The 17,056-nt window shown below is 42.3% G+C and overlaps 1 protein-coding gene and 1 long non-coding RNA gene across 2 annotated transcripts in view; one reads left to right on the top strand and one right to left on the bottom strand.

The window, feature by feature from the left end:
* LOC138772635 (fer-1-like protein 4) overlaps window positions 1-3,644 on the top strand; it is a 38,522-nt gene extending 34,878 nt beyond the window's left edge. Inside the window, exons 32-34 of the mRNA XM_069953166.1 lie at window positions 260-543; window positions 1,812-1,912; window positions 3,211-3,644. Of these exons, the coding sequence (XP_069809267.1) occupies window positions 260-543; window positions 1,812-1,912; window positions 3,211-3,391 (566 nt within the window). The 3' untranslated portion in view covers window positions 3,392-3,644. The remainder of the gene's footprint in view (window positions 1-259; window positions 544-1,811; window positions 1,913-3,210) is intronic.
* The window catches only part of LOC138772637 (uncharacterized), a 72,239-nt gene that overhangs the window by 20,234 nt on the left and 34,949 nt on the right, over window positions 1-17,056 (bottom strand). The gene's annotated exons all lie outside the window — the stretch shown is intronic.

Genomic DNA, 17,056 nt, shown 5'->3' with positions numbered 1-17,056 from the left:
AATAACAAGTATGGGAGGAATTGTTAGTCTCACCATGGGCAGCAACATATCAAAAGTTATGTTTGAGTGAAATACTAAGATAGGCTGGAATACCCCTTTGCAGCAGTATGATTCAAAATTGCAGTCCCCGGTCTGAAGCAACTGTAAAGTAAAAAGCAAAAAAGAAAAATAATAATAATAATAATAAGCACTGAGCACAAAAATAACTAATGTTCCACAGTTTTTGAGGTTTCACAAAAATCCAATCATCTTGTTGCAGGTTCCATTGAACTGAGATTAAATGATATGGTGCGAGGAGCCAAAACATCCGGACAGTGCACCATCAAAATGGCTAAAGACAAAGCCACGCCGCGCTTCTCTCTCTTCAGAAACAAGCGGATGAAAGGGTGGTGGCCTTTCGTCAAACTCAAGAGCGAAGAAGATGAGGAGAGAGAGGAAAGAGAGGCCAAGGATAAAAAGAAGAAGAAAAAGAAAAGAAGAAAAAATGTAAAACTGGAAGACGTGCAGTACAGCGATTCAAGCGGAAATATATACATCCTGGCAGTAAGTGAGATACAGAAAATACATGAAAAAAGAAGTAAAGAATATAGAACAAAAAAAATATTTTATATATATATATATATATATATATATATACATATATATATAGTTAGTGTGTGAGTGTGAGTGTGTGAAGTTTTAAAGGAGAAGTCAGGGGAAAATTTTTATTAAAGTATTGTATTTCCCCCCAACAAATCCCCAATATACACTTATTACGGAAAGGCTTATAAAGTGCTTTTTTTCCCTGCACTTACTACTACATCAAGGCTTCACTTCCTGGATAACATGGTGATGTCACTTCCTGGATAACATGGTGATGTCACTTCCTGGATAACATGGTGATGTCACTTCCTGGATAACATGGTGATGTCACTTCCTGGATAACATGGTGATGTCACTTCCTGGATAACATGGTGATGTCACTTCCTAGATAACATGGTGATGTCACTTCCTAGATAACATGGTGATGTCACTTCCTGGATAACATGGTGAGGTCATTTCCTGGATAACATGGTGATGTCACAACCCGACTCCCAGAGCTGTGCGGGCTGTGGCTGCTGGAGAGGATGATGGCAGGGGGACACTGAGGGACACAGGACACTGGAGGGACACTGAGCATCCCCCTGCCATCATCCTCTCCAGCAGCCACAGCCCGCACAGCTCTGGGAGTCGGGTTGTGACATCACCATGTTATCCAGGAAATGACATCACCATGTTATCCAGGAAGTGACATCACCATGTTATCCAGGAAGTGACATCACCATGTTATCCAGGAAGTGACATCACCATGTTATCCAGTAAGTGAAGCCTTGATGCAGTAGTAAATGCAGGGAAAAAAGCTCTTTATAAAGCATTTCCTGTAATAAGTGTATATTGGTGATTTGTATAACTTTTTGGGGGCAATACAATACTTTAATAAAAATTTTCACTTCTCCTTCAATCTATTACAGGATGAAATGCAATAAGATATTGTATAAGATTAAGTGCTATCATTGCATCTTAAATGTATTATTCATAAGATATACATAGCCACCATTGTGCACTGACCCTTGGTTTAAGCTTCTATTCCAGAGCTTATTTTTAGATTCTTCTATCTTTTTTTCCCCAGGAACACTTTATGGCCAGTTCAGACAGAGGTCAAAAGCAGTTTTCTAGATTTCATACTTTTATGACGATCTGGAGCTGAACTCAACCGTGTGGTCTTGTCTAGAAGTTTCTCTGCTTTCTACGTATAATGCTTATTTAGGTTCATTGTGGTTGTTTTTCTATAGGGGAAAGTGGAAGCAGAATTTCAGCTGCTGACAGTGGAGGAGGCAGAAAAGAGCCCGGTGGGATTAGGACGCAAGGAACCAGAACCTCTGGATAAGCCTAAGTAAGACATTTCTCATTGACCCCCTTTTTAATTATTTTGTTCCCCAATCATGATTCTTATATTTCCTGGAAAATATATCATTATTAAACATTAAAACATCAATATTTGATGAGCATGGGTGCTAATACCTGACACCTCTGCCAACCAGCTGTTTCCCATCTACAGTTGACAGAGCAGGAAACATTTGGCGCTGTTCACTGCCTAGTGGCCATGCTGGGTTACTGCAGCTAAGCTCTAATACATTTCAATGGGACATCAAACAGTGCCACTCTTGTCCTTACTTTGCATGTTGTACTGCAGCTCAGTTCAATTGCCATGAGTTGTAATATCACATACAGCCTGAGGACAGGTGTGGTGTATGTTTTTTATTTATTCATCTTTTTAATCCTGGATAACCCCTTTAAGGGGAAAATTATTAACCTGTAGGAAAAACTTCATCCAATTCATCCAACAGAGGCCTGCAAACGATACCACTGTATAGGAATCCTGCTTAAAGGGATCTCTTCGGAGAAAAAAATGTTGTCAGATCAACTGGTGTCACGTTATACAGATTTATAAATCTCTTTAAGGGTAAATTCACACGGGCGTCTCGCATAAGAAATACGCAGCTAAACCGCAGCTAATCCGCAATACACATATTAATAATAAGAATAATATGTGTATTGCGGATTAGCTGCGGATTTCTTGTGCGAGACGCCCGTGTGAATTTACCCTAAAAATCTCCAGTCTTCCAGTACTTATCGGCTGCTGTATGTCCTGCAGGAAGTGGTGTATTCTTTCCAGTCTGACACAGTGCTCTCTGCTGCCACCTCTGTCCATGTCAGGAACTGAGGTTTTCAATAGGGATTTGCTACTGCTCTGAGCAGTTCCTGACATGGACAGAGATGGCAGCAGAGACTGGAAAGAATACACCACTTCCTGTAGGACATACAGCAGCTGATAAGTACTGGAAGACTGGAAATTTTTAAATAGAGATAAATTACAAATCTGTATAACTTTTGTACCCCTTTAATATATATATTTTTCTAGGATTGTGCAGTCTACAGGGTATTTCAATAATTAAGCGGCCTGACATATTGGGGTACACCAGATCAATGTATATGTGTAATGTGAATCTGTTCTGAACGTTCCCAGCTAATAAGTGAAAAGCATCTAAGCAATGACGTGTGAAGAGCTCGGCTCTCCAAGAACACAATGAAGCAGAAAGCTTTTGCCTTATAGAGTTCAGCCAGGCTGTTCGACGTCCCCTGTTGGCCGTTATTGATCGCTTTCTTACACGTTATATTTTTCTTTTACAGCCGTCCAAAAACATCTTTTAACTGGTTTGTGAACCCGCTGAAAACATTTGTCTTCTTCATCTGGAAGAAATATAAGAAGTATATCATTGCTCTGCTGATTATAGCCATTCTCACCGTCTTCTTGGTCCTCATTCTGTACACCATGCCCGGATACATCAGTCAGAAGATTATTAATGGATAAGCAATGAGAGGATGTAAATTATCGGACTGTATGATGTATAGACTGCTCAGAATTATCTTATACACAAGAGATGTGGGGTATGTGTATATATCATCACACCGCCGCGAGTGGGGCCAAGACAATAATCTGCCCCAAATGGTCCATATTTCACCTTGAAGAATGGAAGAAGGGCTATGTCCACTGCTAAACGAGGATTAAAGGGGTACTCCAGCAAATTCTATTTAAAAATCTCCAGTCTTCCAGTACTTATCAGCTGCTGTATGTCCTGCAGGAAGTGGTGTATTCTTTCCGGCCTGACACAGTGCTCTCTGCTGCCACCTCTGTCCATGTCAGGAACTGTCCAGAGCTGTAGAAAATCCCTATAGAAAACCTCTCCTGCTCTGGACAAATCCTGACATGGACAGAGGTGGCAGCAGAGAGCACTGTGTCAGACTGGAGAGAATACAACACTTCCTGCAGGACATACAGTAGCTGATAAGTACTGGATATTTTTTAAATAGAATTGATTTACAAATCTATATAACTTTCTGATACCAGATGATTTCTAAGAAAAAAAAATCACCGCAGAACCCCGTTAATTTAGGTCTGTAGGTATGAGTATACACTTTAGAGACCTGATTGTCCTGAATAATAAAAATACAGTCCATTCAAAAGGCACCATGTTATATAGCAGATTGATATATAGCTTTGTGGGAAAATATTCTGTATACTCTTTCATTTATTTATGTAAACCTCTACTCATTCTGGGATAAATAGTCAAGTGGGAGGTCCTAATCAGGGACTCACAACTGTGTGTATGTGCATGTAAAGAGAGTCAACAATCACTGGGTGGAACCGCCCACTTGAATGAGTAAAGTAGTCAAGTGGGTGGTTCTCTCCAATGATTAGCTCTCTCTGCATACACATACACAGCAGTAAGTCTCTGAGCAGGACCACCCACTTGATTACATTATCCAATGACTGACAACTCTCACACAAATAGCTGTCAATCACTCAGTAGGACTGCCCACTTGACTATTTGGAATGAGTAGTCAAGTGGGTGGTTCTACCCAGTGATTGTCAGCTCTCTATACATACACATACACACAGCTGTGAATCTCTTGAGCAGGACCACCCACCTGACTACTTAGCCCAGAACGGGCAGAGGAATTACATGAATAAGTGAGGAGTTTTCCTGAATATTTTCCATAAAACAATATATCTATGTACTTCCAGCTTCCAATGTGACAGATCCCTTTAATTGTAACATGTAGTATATGCATAATAATAAGCCAATGGAAATTAGTATGTGCTTTGGCTCTCAATGCATAAAGGGAATGGTAGTATAGCAGCAGCTGGAGGGCCGCAGCTTCCCCTTTCATGATATAAGTGCACGTGAGCTGCTTACACACAGCCTATAAGACTATGTAACCCCACAGATATAACAGCACAACATGCAGTGCCAGCGCCATCTGCAGTATGCCAGGCAGAATTACATGACAGTCACAAAACCTCCCTGTGATATTAGGATATATACATATATACACACATATACATCTCTGGCCCGATGGATCCTGGCAGCTGACGTATTTCTCTCCATATCCGCATAGTCATATTTTTTTATTATAATTAAAGCACTGTATATATATAGTTCAGGTATTTTAATAATCCAATAAATGAACATGGCATATTCAGTCCATGGATCAAAGTCTACAATCTCCTGATACTCCGGACCAATAGCAGTAGCTAATGTATTTTTTTTATAATCCTAGCCTTAAAGGGGTACTCCAGCGGGGGAAAAAATCTTTCAAATCAACTGGTGTCAGAAAGTGCCAGAGATTACTAATTTATGTCTATTAAAAAAATCTCCAGTCTTCCAGTACTTATCAGCTACTGTATGCCCTGCAGGAAGTGGTGTATTCTTTCCAGTCTGACACAGTTCTCTCTGCTGCAACCTCTGTCCATGTCAGGAACTGTCCAGAGCAGGAGACGTTTTCTATGAGGATTTGCTGCTGCTCTGGACAGTTCCTGACATGGACAGAGGTGGCAGCAGAGAGCACTGTGTCAGACTGAAAAGAATACAACACTTCCTGCAGGACATACAGTAGCTGATAAGTACTGGAGATTTTTAAATAGAATTGATTTTCAAATCTATATAACTTTCTGATAGACTGGAGATTTTTTTTTAATAGATGTAAAATTACAAATCTCTGGCACTTTCTGACACAAATTGATTTGAAAGATTTTTTTCCCGCCAGAGTACCCCTTTAACTGTGAAAATGATATCCTGTTCATTTCTGTCTGGTTTACTCATTGTGTAAATTTGAAGAAGGATAAGCTTTAAAATATAACTTTTATTTCTATTAGTAAAATAGGTATCCAAAATAATTCAAAAGGTATATACAAAAGACAACAAAATTCTCCTTGAAGTATATGTATATACTGTCACACAAACCCCACCAATATGATTGTGGGAAGCTCTGACTAATGAGACCAAAAAGTATTATCACCATAAGTCCCTGTTCGCACAGTCAGTCTTGTGTACAGTCATATAATGAATGGTAAATACGGTTTCCTAATGCCCAAAGATACCGACAGGCAGGTGCCTCAAAGGTATATATATCGGTAGGGCTATAACCAACCGTTTTCCACAATCTAGGACAAGAAAGTCACAACCATAATGCCAAATTGTCTGGCCCTGTCACCTGGCTATATATGACAATCGAGTCCCCTGTGCATATCACAACACCTAGCCCTTTGTGGGCTAGGTGTTGTGATATGCACAGGGGACTCGATTGTCATATATAGCCAGGTGACAGGGCCAGACAATTTGGCATTATGGTTGTGACTTTCTTGTCCTAGATTGTGGAAAACGGTTGGTTATAGCCCTACCGATATATATACCTTTGAGGCACCTGCCTGTCGGTATCTTTGGGCATTAGGAAACCGTATTTACCATTCATTATATGACTGTACACAAGACTGACTGTGCGAACAGGGACTTATGGTGATAATACTTTTTGGTCTCATTAGTCAGAGCTTCCCACAATCATATTGGTGGGGTTTGTGTGACAGTATATACATATACTTCAAGGAGAATTTTGTTGTCTTTTGTATATACCTTTTGAATTATTTTGGATACCTATTTTACTAATAGAAATAAAAGTTATATTTTAAAGCTTATCCTTCTTCAAATTTACACATTTATAGCGAAGGCTGCCTCTATATTGTGGTTGTGTACTTTAAATACACTACATCCCTTTGGTTTACTCATTGGTCCTGTTTATTTTTGCATACAGTTTACTTATTTTGAAGGTAGCCTATGCTGTTATTGTGACGCCCATGACGCGGGGTTAGCTGTCTCCCCCTTGTGAACCTGCAGACCCCACTCTCAGCACATCACAGTAACATTGGTGACCAAGGGGAAATTCTGCTGGAAATGGTCAAGCTGGTCTAACATAGTATCTGATGACTGAAAGCTTTTTTGGTCACTGCCGTCTCTTCATCAGGATGAGTATGCATGTGGTTTCTATGAGGGGGCACTACTAGTGTTGAGCAAGCACTCAAATGCTCAGGTACCGAACCCCATTAAATCAATGGGAGACTTGAGCATCTATCAGGTGCCCCTTGCTCGGCAGAATAAAGGGTACCTAATTAAGCCATTACAATTTTATTTATAAAAATTTTCATATATTTTGTCCCTTAAAACAAAAAATGTTATACTTTTTTATTTGAACTCTTCCAGCAATTGACGTTTATGGTTACCTTTACCCAAGCACCCTGATGCACTATGCTCAACCGAGCATGCTCACTCCACACTAGTCACTACTAGAAGCCACTAATGGCAGCTTATCGCTCCTATGAACAAGTATATGGGGCAACTTATATCCAGCTATGCAATCCTTCTCAGGAGGTCCTCATATAATATGATCACACAATAATGTGTATGACCAAGGTTTGAGGAGTGATCTAAAAGTATACTAATAGACGTCGCCACTTGATTTGTGATAGCAAAAAAGAAATGTAAAGGGATCTGAATGATTATTTTAATGTTAAAAAGTGCTCATGATGTAATGATAAAAAAAAACACCGTACTTACCTTCCACTGCTCCAGTGCCGAGTGCTTTCTGCATTTCATCCTAACACATACTATAGAAACTCCCCAATTAGCCAATCACTGAAAAAAATAAATCTGTGACCTTTTCCACCCAGTGATTGGCTGAGTGGGCATTTTCTATGCTTTGGGAAGGAGAGCAGCATGGGATCAGGGGCAGGTGAGTACAGTTTCTTATTAAATCATTTTGTAAATACAGATGTGTGTCCCAGCACAACATACAGGCTGCTTCTAGCTTCTATAAAAAAAACAAATAAATGACTTATAATTTATAATACACGTAATAGAGGGGAACTGGAATTCCCTTCCTTACTTTAGGTATACATATTTTATAAAAAATAAAAAGTTCTGTAAATTTGACTATAATGTAATACGAATGTAAAATAATAAAATGTATACGAGCGTAAATATTCTAATAAATATATGTGAATAATAAATAGAAGAGGAAATGTTTAGATATTGAATGTATGGGATGTGTCGTCTTGAATGGTTTCAGAAAAAAGGGCTCACCCGCTTATTTGGAAGCTGGCTGCCATGATTTCCTCCTGCCCCCCTTTCCCTCCTTAACCAGGTGCAACAACATGGCTCATACATAGCTAGAGAGGGAAAACAACATGGCTCGTACTGTATTGTACATTACACAGGGATAAAACATGCATAGTTGCCAACATTTGAAATTTTATTCCAGGGACACTTTAGCATTGACAAGAAGGGGGTGTGGCTTATTGTGGGTGTGGTCTAAGTGGGTGTGCGGTCTATCGAGGGTGTGGTTTGTCACAAAAGGAGCATTGCACACCCCAGGTCCTATGTTTATTATACACCCAACATTAGGTCCCCAGTATCTTACACACACCACTCTCAGGTCCCCAGTATATTATACACCCAACTATCAGGTCCCCAGTATATTATACACCCAACTATCAGGTCCCCAGTATATTATACACCCCACTATCAGGTCCCCAGTATATTATACACCCAACTATCAGGTCCCCAGTATATTATGCACCCAACTATCAGGTCCCCAGTATATTACACCGCCCGCTATTAAGTCCCCAGTATATTATATACCCAACTATCAGGGCCCCAGTATATTATACACCCCACTCTCAGGTCCCCAGTATATTATACACCCAACTATCAGGTCCCCAGTATATTATACACCCAACTATCAGGTCCCCAGAATATTATACACCCCACTATTAGGTCCCCAATATACTACACACCCCAATATCAGGTCCCCAGTATATTACACACCCCAATATTAGGTCCCCGGTATATTATACACCCCACTATCAAATCACCAGCACACAGTATAATATGATAGGATTAGAAACAGCAATACGGTAGACAATATTATACTGGGTAGGATGAGATACACAGTTGAGCAGACAGTATCACATGATAGGATGAGATACAGTGGGTAAGCAGATGGTATCACAGTTGATGGGCTTAGATACACAGCTCAGCGGGAAGTAATACAGTTGTAGTGGGTAACATGGCTGCTGTGGATGACACTAAACCTTTGGCAGGCAAGGTCACCCTCAGAGCGGCATGCAGCCTGTGGTCCAGAGCTAGCACTCTACTGACTGAATATACTGGTAGTTTGTGCCAATATGATGTAGCTGCACCCCATATCATCATACTACTATCCCCGCTGTCATCATCCTGCCCCTCCATCATCATATTACTACCCCTTCATCATCCTGTTCATACATCATACTACTACCCCCTTCATCATCCTGTTCATACATCATACTACTACCCCCTTCATCATCCTGTTCATACATCATACTACTACCCCCTTCATCATCCTGTTCATACATCATACTACTACCCTCTTCATCATCCTGTTCATACATCATACTACTACCCCCTTCATCATCCTGTTCATACATCATACTCAGGGCCGTTTCTGTGGTCTCTGCCGCCTGAGGCAAACCTCAGGCGGCCGCCCCACACTAGCGACCCCCCCCTGCCTCCCCCCCCACCACCACCACCACCACTCATTCACCACTGTACCCCGCCGGGCTCCCGTCAGCCAGCATCTCCCTTTGCCCTTCAGCCTGTGGTGAGTGTCGGCGAGGGCTGCAGTCGGATCGGTGCGCGCGGGAGCGCCGGGGGGGGGGGGGGCGGGGGGGGTATTCCTATAAGGGCTGCATTCCCATGTCGAGGAATGCCTGTAACCGGAGTCTCCCCCGCCCGGACAGCATCTGATAAGATGCTGAGAGCGGGGGAGAACTCTATTGATATGTGCCGCGCTGTAATGACAGCACCACGCGCGGCTGATTCATTACAGCATCGCACGTATCAGTACAGTTCTCCCCCGCTCTCAGCATCTTATCAGATGCTGTCCGGGCGGGGGAGACTCCGGTTACAGGCATTCCTCGACATGGGAATGCAGCCCTTATAGGAATACCCCCCCCCCCCCCGGCGCTCCCGCGCGCACCGATCCGACTGCAGCCCTCGCTGACACTCACCACAGGCTGAAGGGCAAAGGGAGATGCTGGCTGACGGCGCGGGAGCCCGGCGGGGTACAGTGGTGAGCGCTGATGACAGGACAGGCAAGCGGCTGCAGGGCTGCTGTCTGCCGCCCCCTGCAGGAGCGCAGAATCTGCCGCCTGAGGCGGAATACTCATTCCGCCTCATGGCAGAAGCGGGCCTGATCATACTACTACCCTCTTCATCATCCTGTTCATACATCATACTACTACCCCTTTCATCATCCTGTTCATACATCATACTACTACCCCCTTCATCATCCTGTTCATACATCATACTACTACCCCCTTCATCATCCTGTTCATACATCATACTACTACCCCCTTCATCATCCTGTTCATACATCATACTACTACCCTCCATCATCCTGTTCATACATCATACTACTACCCCCTTCATCATCCTGTTCATACATCATACTACTACTCCCTTCATCATTCTGTTCCTCTATCATCATACTACTACACCCGTCGTCATTCTCCTCCCCCTCCATCATCATACTACTACCCCCTTCATCATCCTGTCCCTCCATCATCATACTACTACCCCTTCATCATCCAGTCCCTCCATCATCATACTACTTCCTTCATCATCCTCCTGCCCCTCCATCATCATACTACTACCCCTTCATCTTCATACTACTACCCCTTTATTCTCCTGTCCCTTCATTATCATCATACTACTTATATCACCAGTCTCGTATCACTGTATACCAGTCACAGCTCTGATTACCAATCTCCTATGACCCATGGGTCCCCAGGCAGCCACCTACCCTGAGATTTTCTCTCTGTCTCCCCCTCTTTCCCCCTCCCTTCTGAGACAGCTAATGTAAACAAATCCTTGGCTGTCTGTATCTGCACACACAGATTTTTGTTTATTCAACAGAAAGCAGCAGCTCAGAACTGGGGGAAGGAGACTGAATAAATAACAATAGTATGGAAGGAATTGTTGGTCTCACCATGCACAGCAACATATGTAAAGTTATGTTTCAGTGGAATACCCCTATAAATACTATAATGAGGCAGGCCACCATGAAGCAGATAACATCATTGTACTCATCATTCTAGGGCTCTAGTCTATCAAAGGCTGCAGGCCTAAAGAAAAAAGAACAGCACTGCTCATTGTGGGGGTGGGAGAGTATTTTAGTTCAGGAACACTAAGGAGTCACCAGTACTGTGTGTGGGAGCAAATTGTCTCCTCTGTTCTGGATTCTAGTAGTGATTGAAAGGAGGAAGGGGGAAAAGAGGAGGAAAAGTCATTTTTTTCTGGATCTCAACTGCACTTTTGACTTATAAATAATTGTTTATAATTCAGTCCTCCTAGATTAATCTGATCCCAGGACAAATCTCTAAGCAAATTCAAGCCCCACAACAGATATTTAACAGATATTTAAGAATTTAAAGGGGTACTCCGATTAAGAGTTTTTTTTCTTTGACATCAACTGGTGTCCAAAATTATATTGATTTGTAATTTATTTCTCTTTACAAATCCTACTGTCTTCCAGTACATATCAGCTGATGTACTGTATGTTCTGCAGGAAGTGGTGTACTCTCTTCAGTCTGAGAGTCTGAAGTTTTCTCTGCTGCCACCTCTGTCCATGTCAGGAACTGTCCAGAGCAGTATCAAATCCCCATAGAAAAACTCTCCCACTCTGGACAGTTCCTGACATGGACAGAGGTGGCAGCAGAGAGCACTGTGTCAGACTGGGAAGAATACACCACTTCCTGCAGGACATACAGCAGCTGATAAGTACTGGAAGACTGGAGATTTTTGAATTTAAGTAAATTACAAATCTGTATAACTGACACTAATTGATCTGAAAGAAAAAAAAAATCGCTGTAGTAGATCCCTAAATTAATTTAGACCCTAAACCAGGTACTTAAATTAATTCAGACCCTAGATTAGACCCCAATACCGAATGCAAATACCAGGACAGCCCTTTAAATTATTGCAGACAACAGGTCAGACAAGAAAAAATCGCTCTTCTTGCTCCCAGATTCTTCAGGCCCCACTACACACAGCATCATAACCTGACAGCGTCAGGATGTTGTGTGCCAGGACCAAGAGCAGCAGCGCCTGAAGCTGAAGAGGAATTGGGAAAGGAAGATAATACTTAGTGGCCACTTTCCACCGGAATAATACAGCTTGATTAAAAGAAAAAAAACAAACATTTACAAGTAAGACGATGGGCACCTTGGCTAGCGAAGCCCCCGTCCGAGGAGCATCAGGTATTGAGTGACTACCCAAACCATTCAGATTATAATCCCCCACTGCTTCATAGACTGGTGGTATGAGGCCATCTTTGAAGCTGATGTATTGCAGTACATCAACATGGAAAGGCGTTAAATCAAATATTGATATGAATTTAAAAAAAAAATTTAATTTTGAATTAACTATGATTTAAAGCGACTCTGTACCCACAATCTCCCCCCCCCCCCCCCCCTAAACCACTTGTACCTTCGGATCGCTGCTTTTAATCCAAGATCTGTCCTGGGGTCCGCAGGTGATGCAGTTATTGTCCTAAAAAACAACTTTTAAACTTGAAGCCCTCTGCCCAACAGGAGTATCTGTGCCCTGACTTTGCACAACCTCTCTGTTCCTCCCCGCCCTCCTCATCATTAGGAATGCTCCAGGCAGATTGCCTCCTATTCCCCACCTGTGGCAGCCCGGCACATGGGCTGGATCATTAAGGCACCTGTGCAATGTTCAGACAGGAGAAAATGTTTCAGTGGCATTCCTAATGATGAAGAAGAGGGTAGGGAGGAGGGACGGAGGAGTGGTGCAGTTAGGGCACAGATACTACCGTTTGGCACGGGCTTCAAATTTAAAAGTAGTTTTTAAGGACAATAACTGCATCACCTGCCGAACGGACCACAGGGCAAATCTTGGATTAAAAGCAGCTATCCGAAGGTACAAGTGGTTTGGGGGTCAGATTGTGGGTACAGAGTCACTTTAATTAAAGGTGTACTCCATCAAAAATCTTTTTCTTACAAATCAACTGGTTTTATAAAAAAAAGTTATACAGATTTGTAATTTACTTCTATTTAAAAATATCTGAGGCCAGAGGGTATGATCCTGGGGGCCACCAATGAAGAACCAGTGAGATACGACACGTCAGTTAGTGTTTTAGTGCAGGTTCTAAAGCTAGGGGCCCACCGGAAGATCCTCCGGTCCTCTGGTGGGCCAGTCTGACACGGTTATCATTTTTTTCCACACATAGCAATGGTAAAAGAATAGGCAAAATCTTCTTCCGATGGCGTGAATAGTGTATTCAGAAGGGGCGTGGGGCTGTGATAAATGGTTCCAAGAAAATCGACATATCTGTTGGTGTGCAAGTAAATAAAAAGCAATTGAATGCAAGGCTCATTACACCTGGAGAAACACGGAGATCTGATCAATGAGCGCTCATGTAAGACACGGCCAGGATGTGCGCTCAGCCTGTTTGGGCAGAAAACCTAATTGTGATGAATGAGACCATGGTGAAGAATATTATATCGTAATGTGGCATTTCAGGTCAAGCGTTACCCACACGTGTAAATGTGAGATCAATACCCATATAGATTATCTTGCTGTAATTCCCTATATAGAAGTCGTTCTCTAACATATCACCGCTACCTTCAAATAATTAGAGTAATCTAAATTTATATGTAAAAATACAGGGCTAATGTCACCGCACCAGGTCTCCGCAGTGTAAATCACAAGTCGTAGATGAAATGTGTTAGAATGCCATCCATTACGCTGCCATTGTATGCCAAGACCAGTATGACCAATAACAGCAGTATACGTGACCACTATGCCATGACCACTGCCATTACCGCCATACTGGTACTGAATGAAATCTATACTAAGACCACTATTTCCCTATACAGTGACTATATATTGGTAGATATCGGTTGTACGCGGGTGTTTAATATCCAGTGACTCAAAGGGGGTGTTTATCCACCATGTAAGCCGCCCTTTGGAAGGTAGTCAGTAACCCCAGTAAAGAGTAGGGAATCCCCCTATAGGTAGCCCCCCAATGTAGGTACCCCCCTAGTAGGTAATCCCCCTGGTAATTGCACCCTTCCCAGTAAATAATATCCCCCAAGTAGGTATCTCCCCGCAGGCAGCCCCCCATGTACGTATGTCCCTGTAGGTAGTCCCACTGGAAGTAGTTCCCCCCAGTAAAGAGTATGCCCGTATAGGTACCCCCCCCCCATGTAGATATCCCCCTGCAGGTAGGCCCACTTATAGGACCAGCCCCGGGACCCCCGCCAAAAGGCATTTTCTCCCTGAATTGTGATGACATCACAACAAGGGGGAAAAGGCCTGTTTAAGCTGATGGACTGGTTGCTCAACCAATCAGAGACTGGAGTTGTGACGTTGGCAGCGCAGGAGATCCCAGAGCCCGGTGGAGTTCCCGAGGCCGGTCCTGCCACTTACCACTGGCTGCCGGATTTTAGAAATGGCCGGAATTCTCCTTTAAGAAGATGGTGGTATATCCTCCATATTTATTGAAGGGGACGTGCCTCAATACATTTGGCACAGTATTAAATGGCAGAAAAGGGAACCTACTCCTATTTTTCATAATAAATTTGATTAAACTATATCTCTCTGTAAAACGTGTGCAAAAATAAGTGAATAAATAAATGAATAAACAGATAAATAATGTAAACAGCTGCAGGTATTCCCATTGAAAACAATAGAGCAAATTGCATCAGCTTCCAGTATACATGTCGGCCTATGATGCATGCAAAAAACAAGGGAAAACAAACCCAAAATACCTGAAACTGTAGCGGTTTTTAAGCATTTTCCTATTTTTCCTGCAGCAGCCAGATGCTTCCTGTGAGTACAAGTGAATTTAATCTAAAAGTGTCCCTCCCAGGAATAGTCTCCGGCCCTGCCTGACATCACTGGGTGGGGTTATCTGTCCCATAGCCAACAAATATTCTGCACTGGCCCTATTCTAGCGTGTAGTTGCATCCCTCTACACCCTTATGGGGCAGGGAGTATGCCTAGAGGGACACTTTAAAATTTGAAGAAACTTGGTTCCTAGGGTTAGACTGGTAGGACTGGCGCAGTGTTTTTCAGAGCCTAGTGGTGGGCAGAACATTAACATTAAAGGGCTATAAACTATTATTTATTTATTCAAATCAACTGGTTTCAGATAGTTATCAGTAAGGCTGCATTCACACGTTCAGTGTTTTTCCTGGGCCGTGACTGTACTCCCTTAGCTACCTCTGTGATCCGCGCAGAACTGTCCTTGTTTACATCCGTTTTGCATCCGTGTTCGTGTTTTTCACGGATCTGTTTAAAGCATTTTAAATGACATTGATTACATCACATCTGTGGTTTTCACGGACTGCACGGATGTCAGCTCGGTGCAACATGTGAAAAACACGGATCTCTTAGACTTCTAAGGGGGAATCTGTGCCGTGATCTCATCCGAGTTATGACATGTCCTATTTTTTCATGGAACGGATTCGTGAAAAAAAACAGAACATGTGAATAAACCAATAGAAAGCAATGGGCTATAAAATTGAACTTGATCACAGACAGCTTCACGAAATGTGTGAGTGCAGCCTAAATAATTTTATTTAAGAAAAAAATTTAATGGGTATTCCACTCAAACATAACTTTTGATATGTTACTGCCCATGGTGAGACTAATAAGTCCCTTCATACTTGTTATTATCTATTCAGTCCCCTTCCCCCAGTTCTGAGCTGCTGCTTTCCACTGAAGACACAAAAACGCTGAGTGAGCTTTTTTCTCTCCCTCCTCCTCCTCCCCCCTTCATTCTGAGATAGCCGATGTAACAAGTACCTTGCATGCTTTATCTGAAACATTGTAGCTTCTTTGTAATGCTGAGGGAGCTAATCACAGTGAGTTCATTAGCAACTTGACCTCATTACAAAAAGCTACAATGTTGCAGATAAAGCCAGTCAGGGACTTGTTTACATAAATCATCTCAGAAGGGAGGGGAGAGGAGGGGGAGACAGAGAAAAAAGCTCACACAGTTTTTGTGTCTTCAGCAGAAAGCAGCAGCTGAGAACTGGGGGAAGGAGACTGAATAAATAATAACAAGTATGGAAGGAATTGTTAGTCTCACCATGAGCAACAACATATGAAAAGTTATGTTTGAGTGGAATACCCATTTAGGCTTTCCATGCCCTGCAGGAAGTGGTGTATTCTCTCCAGTCTGACACAGTGCTCTCTGGTGCCACCTCTGTCCATGTCAAGAACTGTCCAGAGCAGGAGAGGTTTTCTATGGGGATTTGCTATAGAATCCTTTTTCTGAACACTGCTACGGTATATGTGATACCAGCCTTATGCATGTTCTATGTTCTTCTTTCGCACTAGAATACACCTACTGAGTGTTCTGCACAGATGAGAGATGAAAGGATCCATTAGTCACGCTCATGTAACAATTAACTAAAGATTTAAACATCTCTTCAAACATTTGTTCTCCGTTTGAGTTGCCATCCTGCCTTTTGACATTCTCATTATCCCTCTCCGTATAATGTTCCCTTCTCCAGATACTTTTAAATCCTCAGCGGGGAACAGACAAGATATTGTCCGTCCAATAACAGAAGCATCCATCTTTTCTACCTCCGGGGAAATCAATGTCTCAGGATCGACTTTTTCTTAAAAGATATATTGGATTTTATGATGGATATAGAATCTTTTTAAATCACGGCGACCACAATCGCATCGTTTCCTGACAGTGATTAAATGGGCATACCTAACGTTCCTGTTATTTAAAGGGAACCCCGGAGCCCATTTATACAGCCCCCTCTGAGGACGCCATAAAGCACTGACAGACACTGATGTTAGCGGTATGCCACGGATGCCAGCGCTGTAAGGTAGCCATGTATGATTGATGGCTGTCTCACTATGCACAGTAAGATGGCAGCCTACCTGTACACTTTTATTGGTTTACACCAAGCTAGTTGGTGGCAATGGTTTCTTCCCTTTAAATTACATTTTTGAAGGCAGGGTACATGACAAAATTACCAATTATCGCATTGGGTATTTATTTTTTTTTTTAATGATACATTTGAATATTGGGTTTTGGACTTTTTGTTTTTCTTTGT

Source organism: Dendropsophus ebraccatus, chromosome 14, assembly GCF_027789765.1.
Source record: "Dendropsophus ebraccatus isolate aDenEbr1 chromosome 14, aDenEbr1.pat, whole genome shotgun sequence".
NCBI classification, from domain to species: domain Eukaryota; kingdom Metazoa; phylum Chordata; class Amphibia; order Anura; family Hylidae; genus Dendropsophus; species Dendropsophus ebraccatus.
This window is presented reverse-complemented; position numbering and strand designations above follow the sequence as displayed.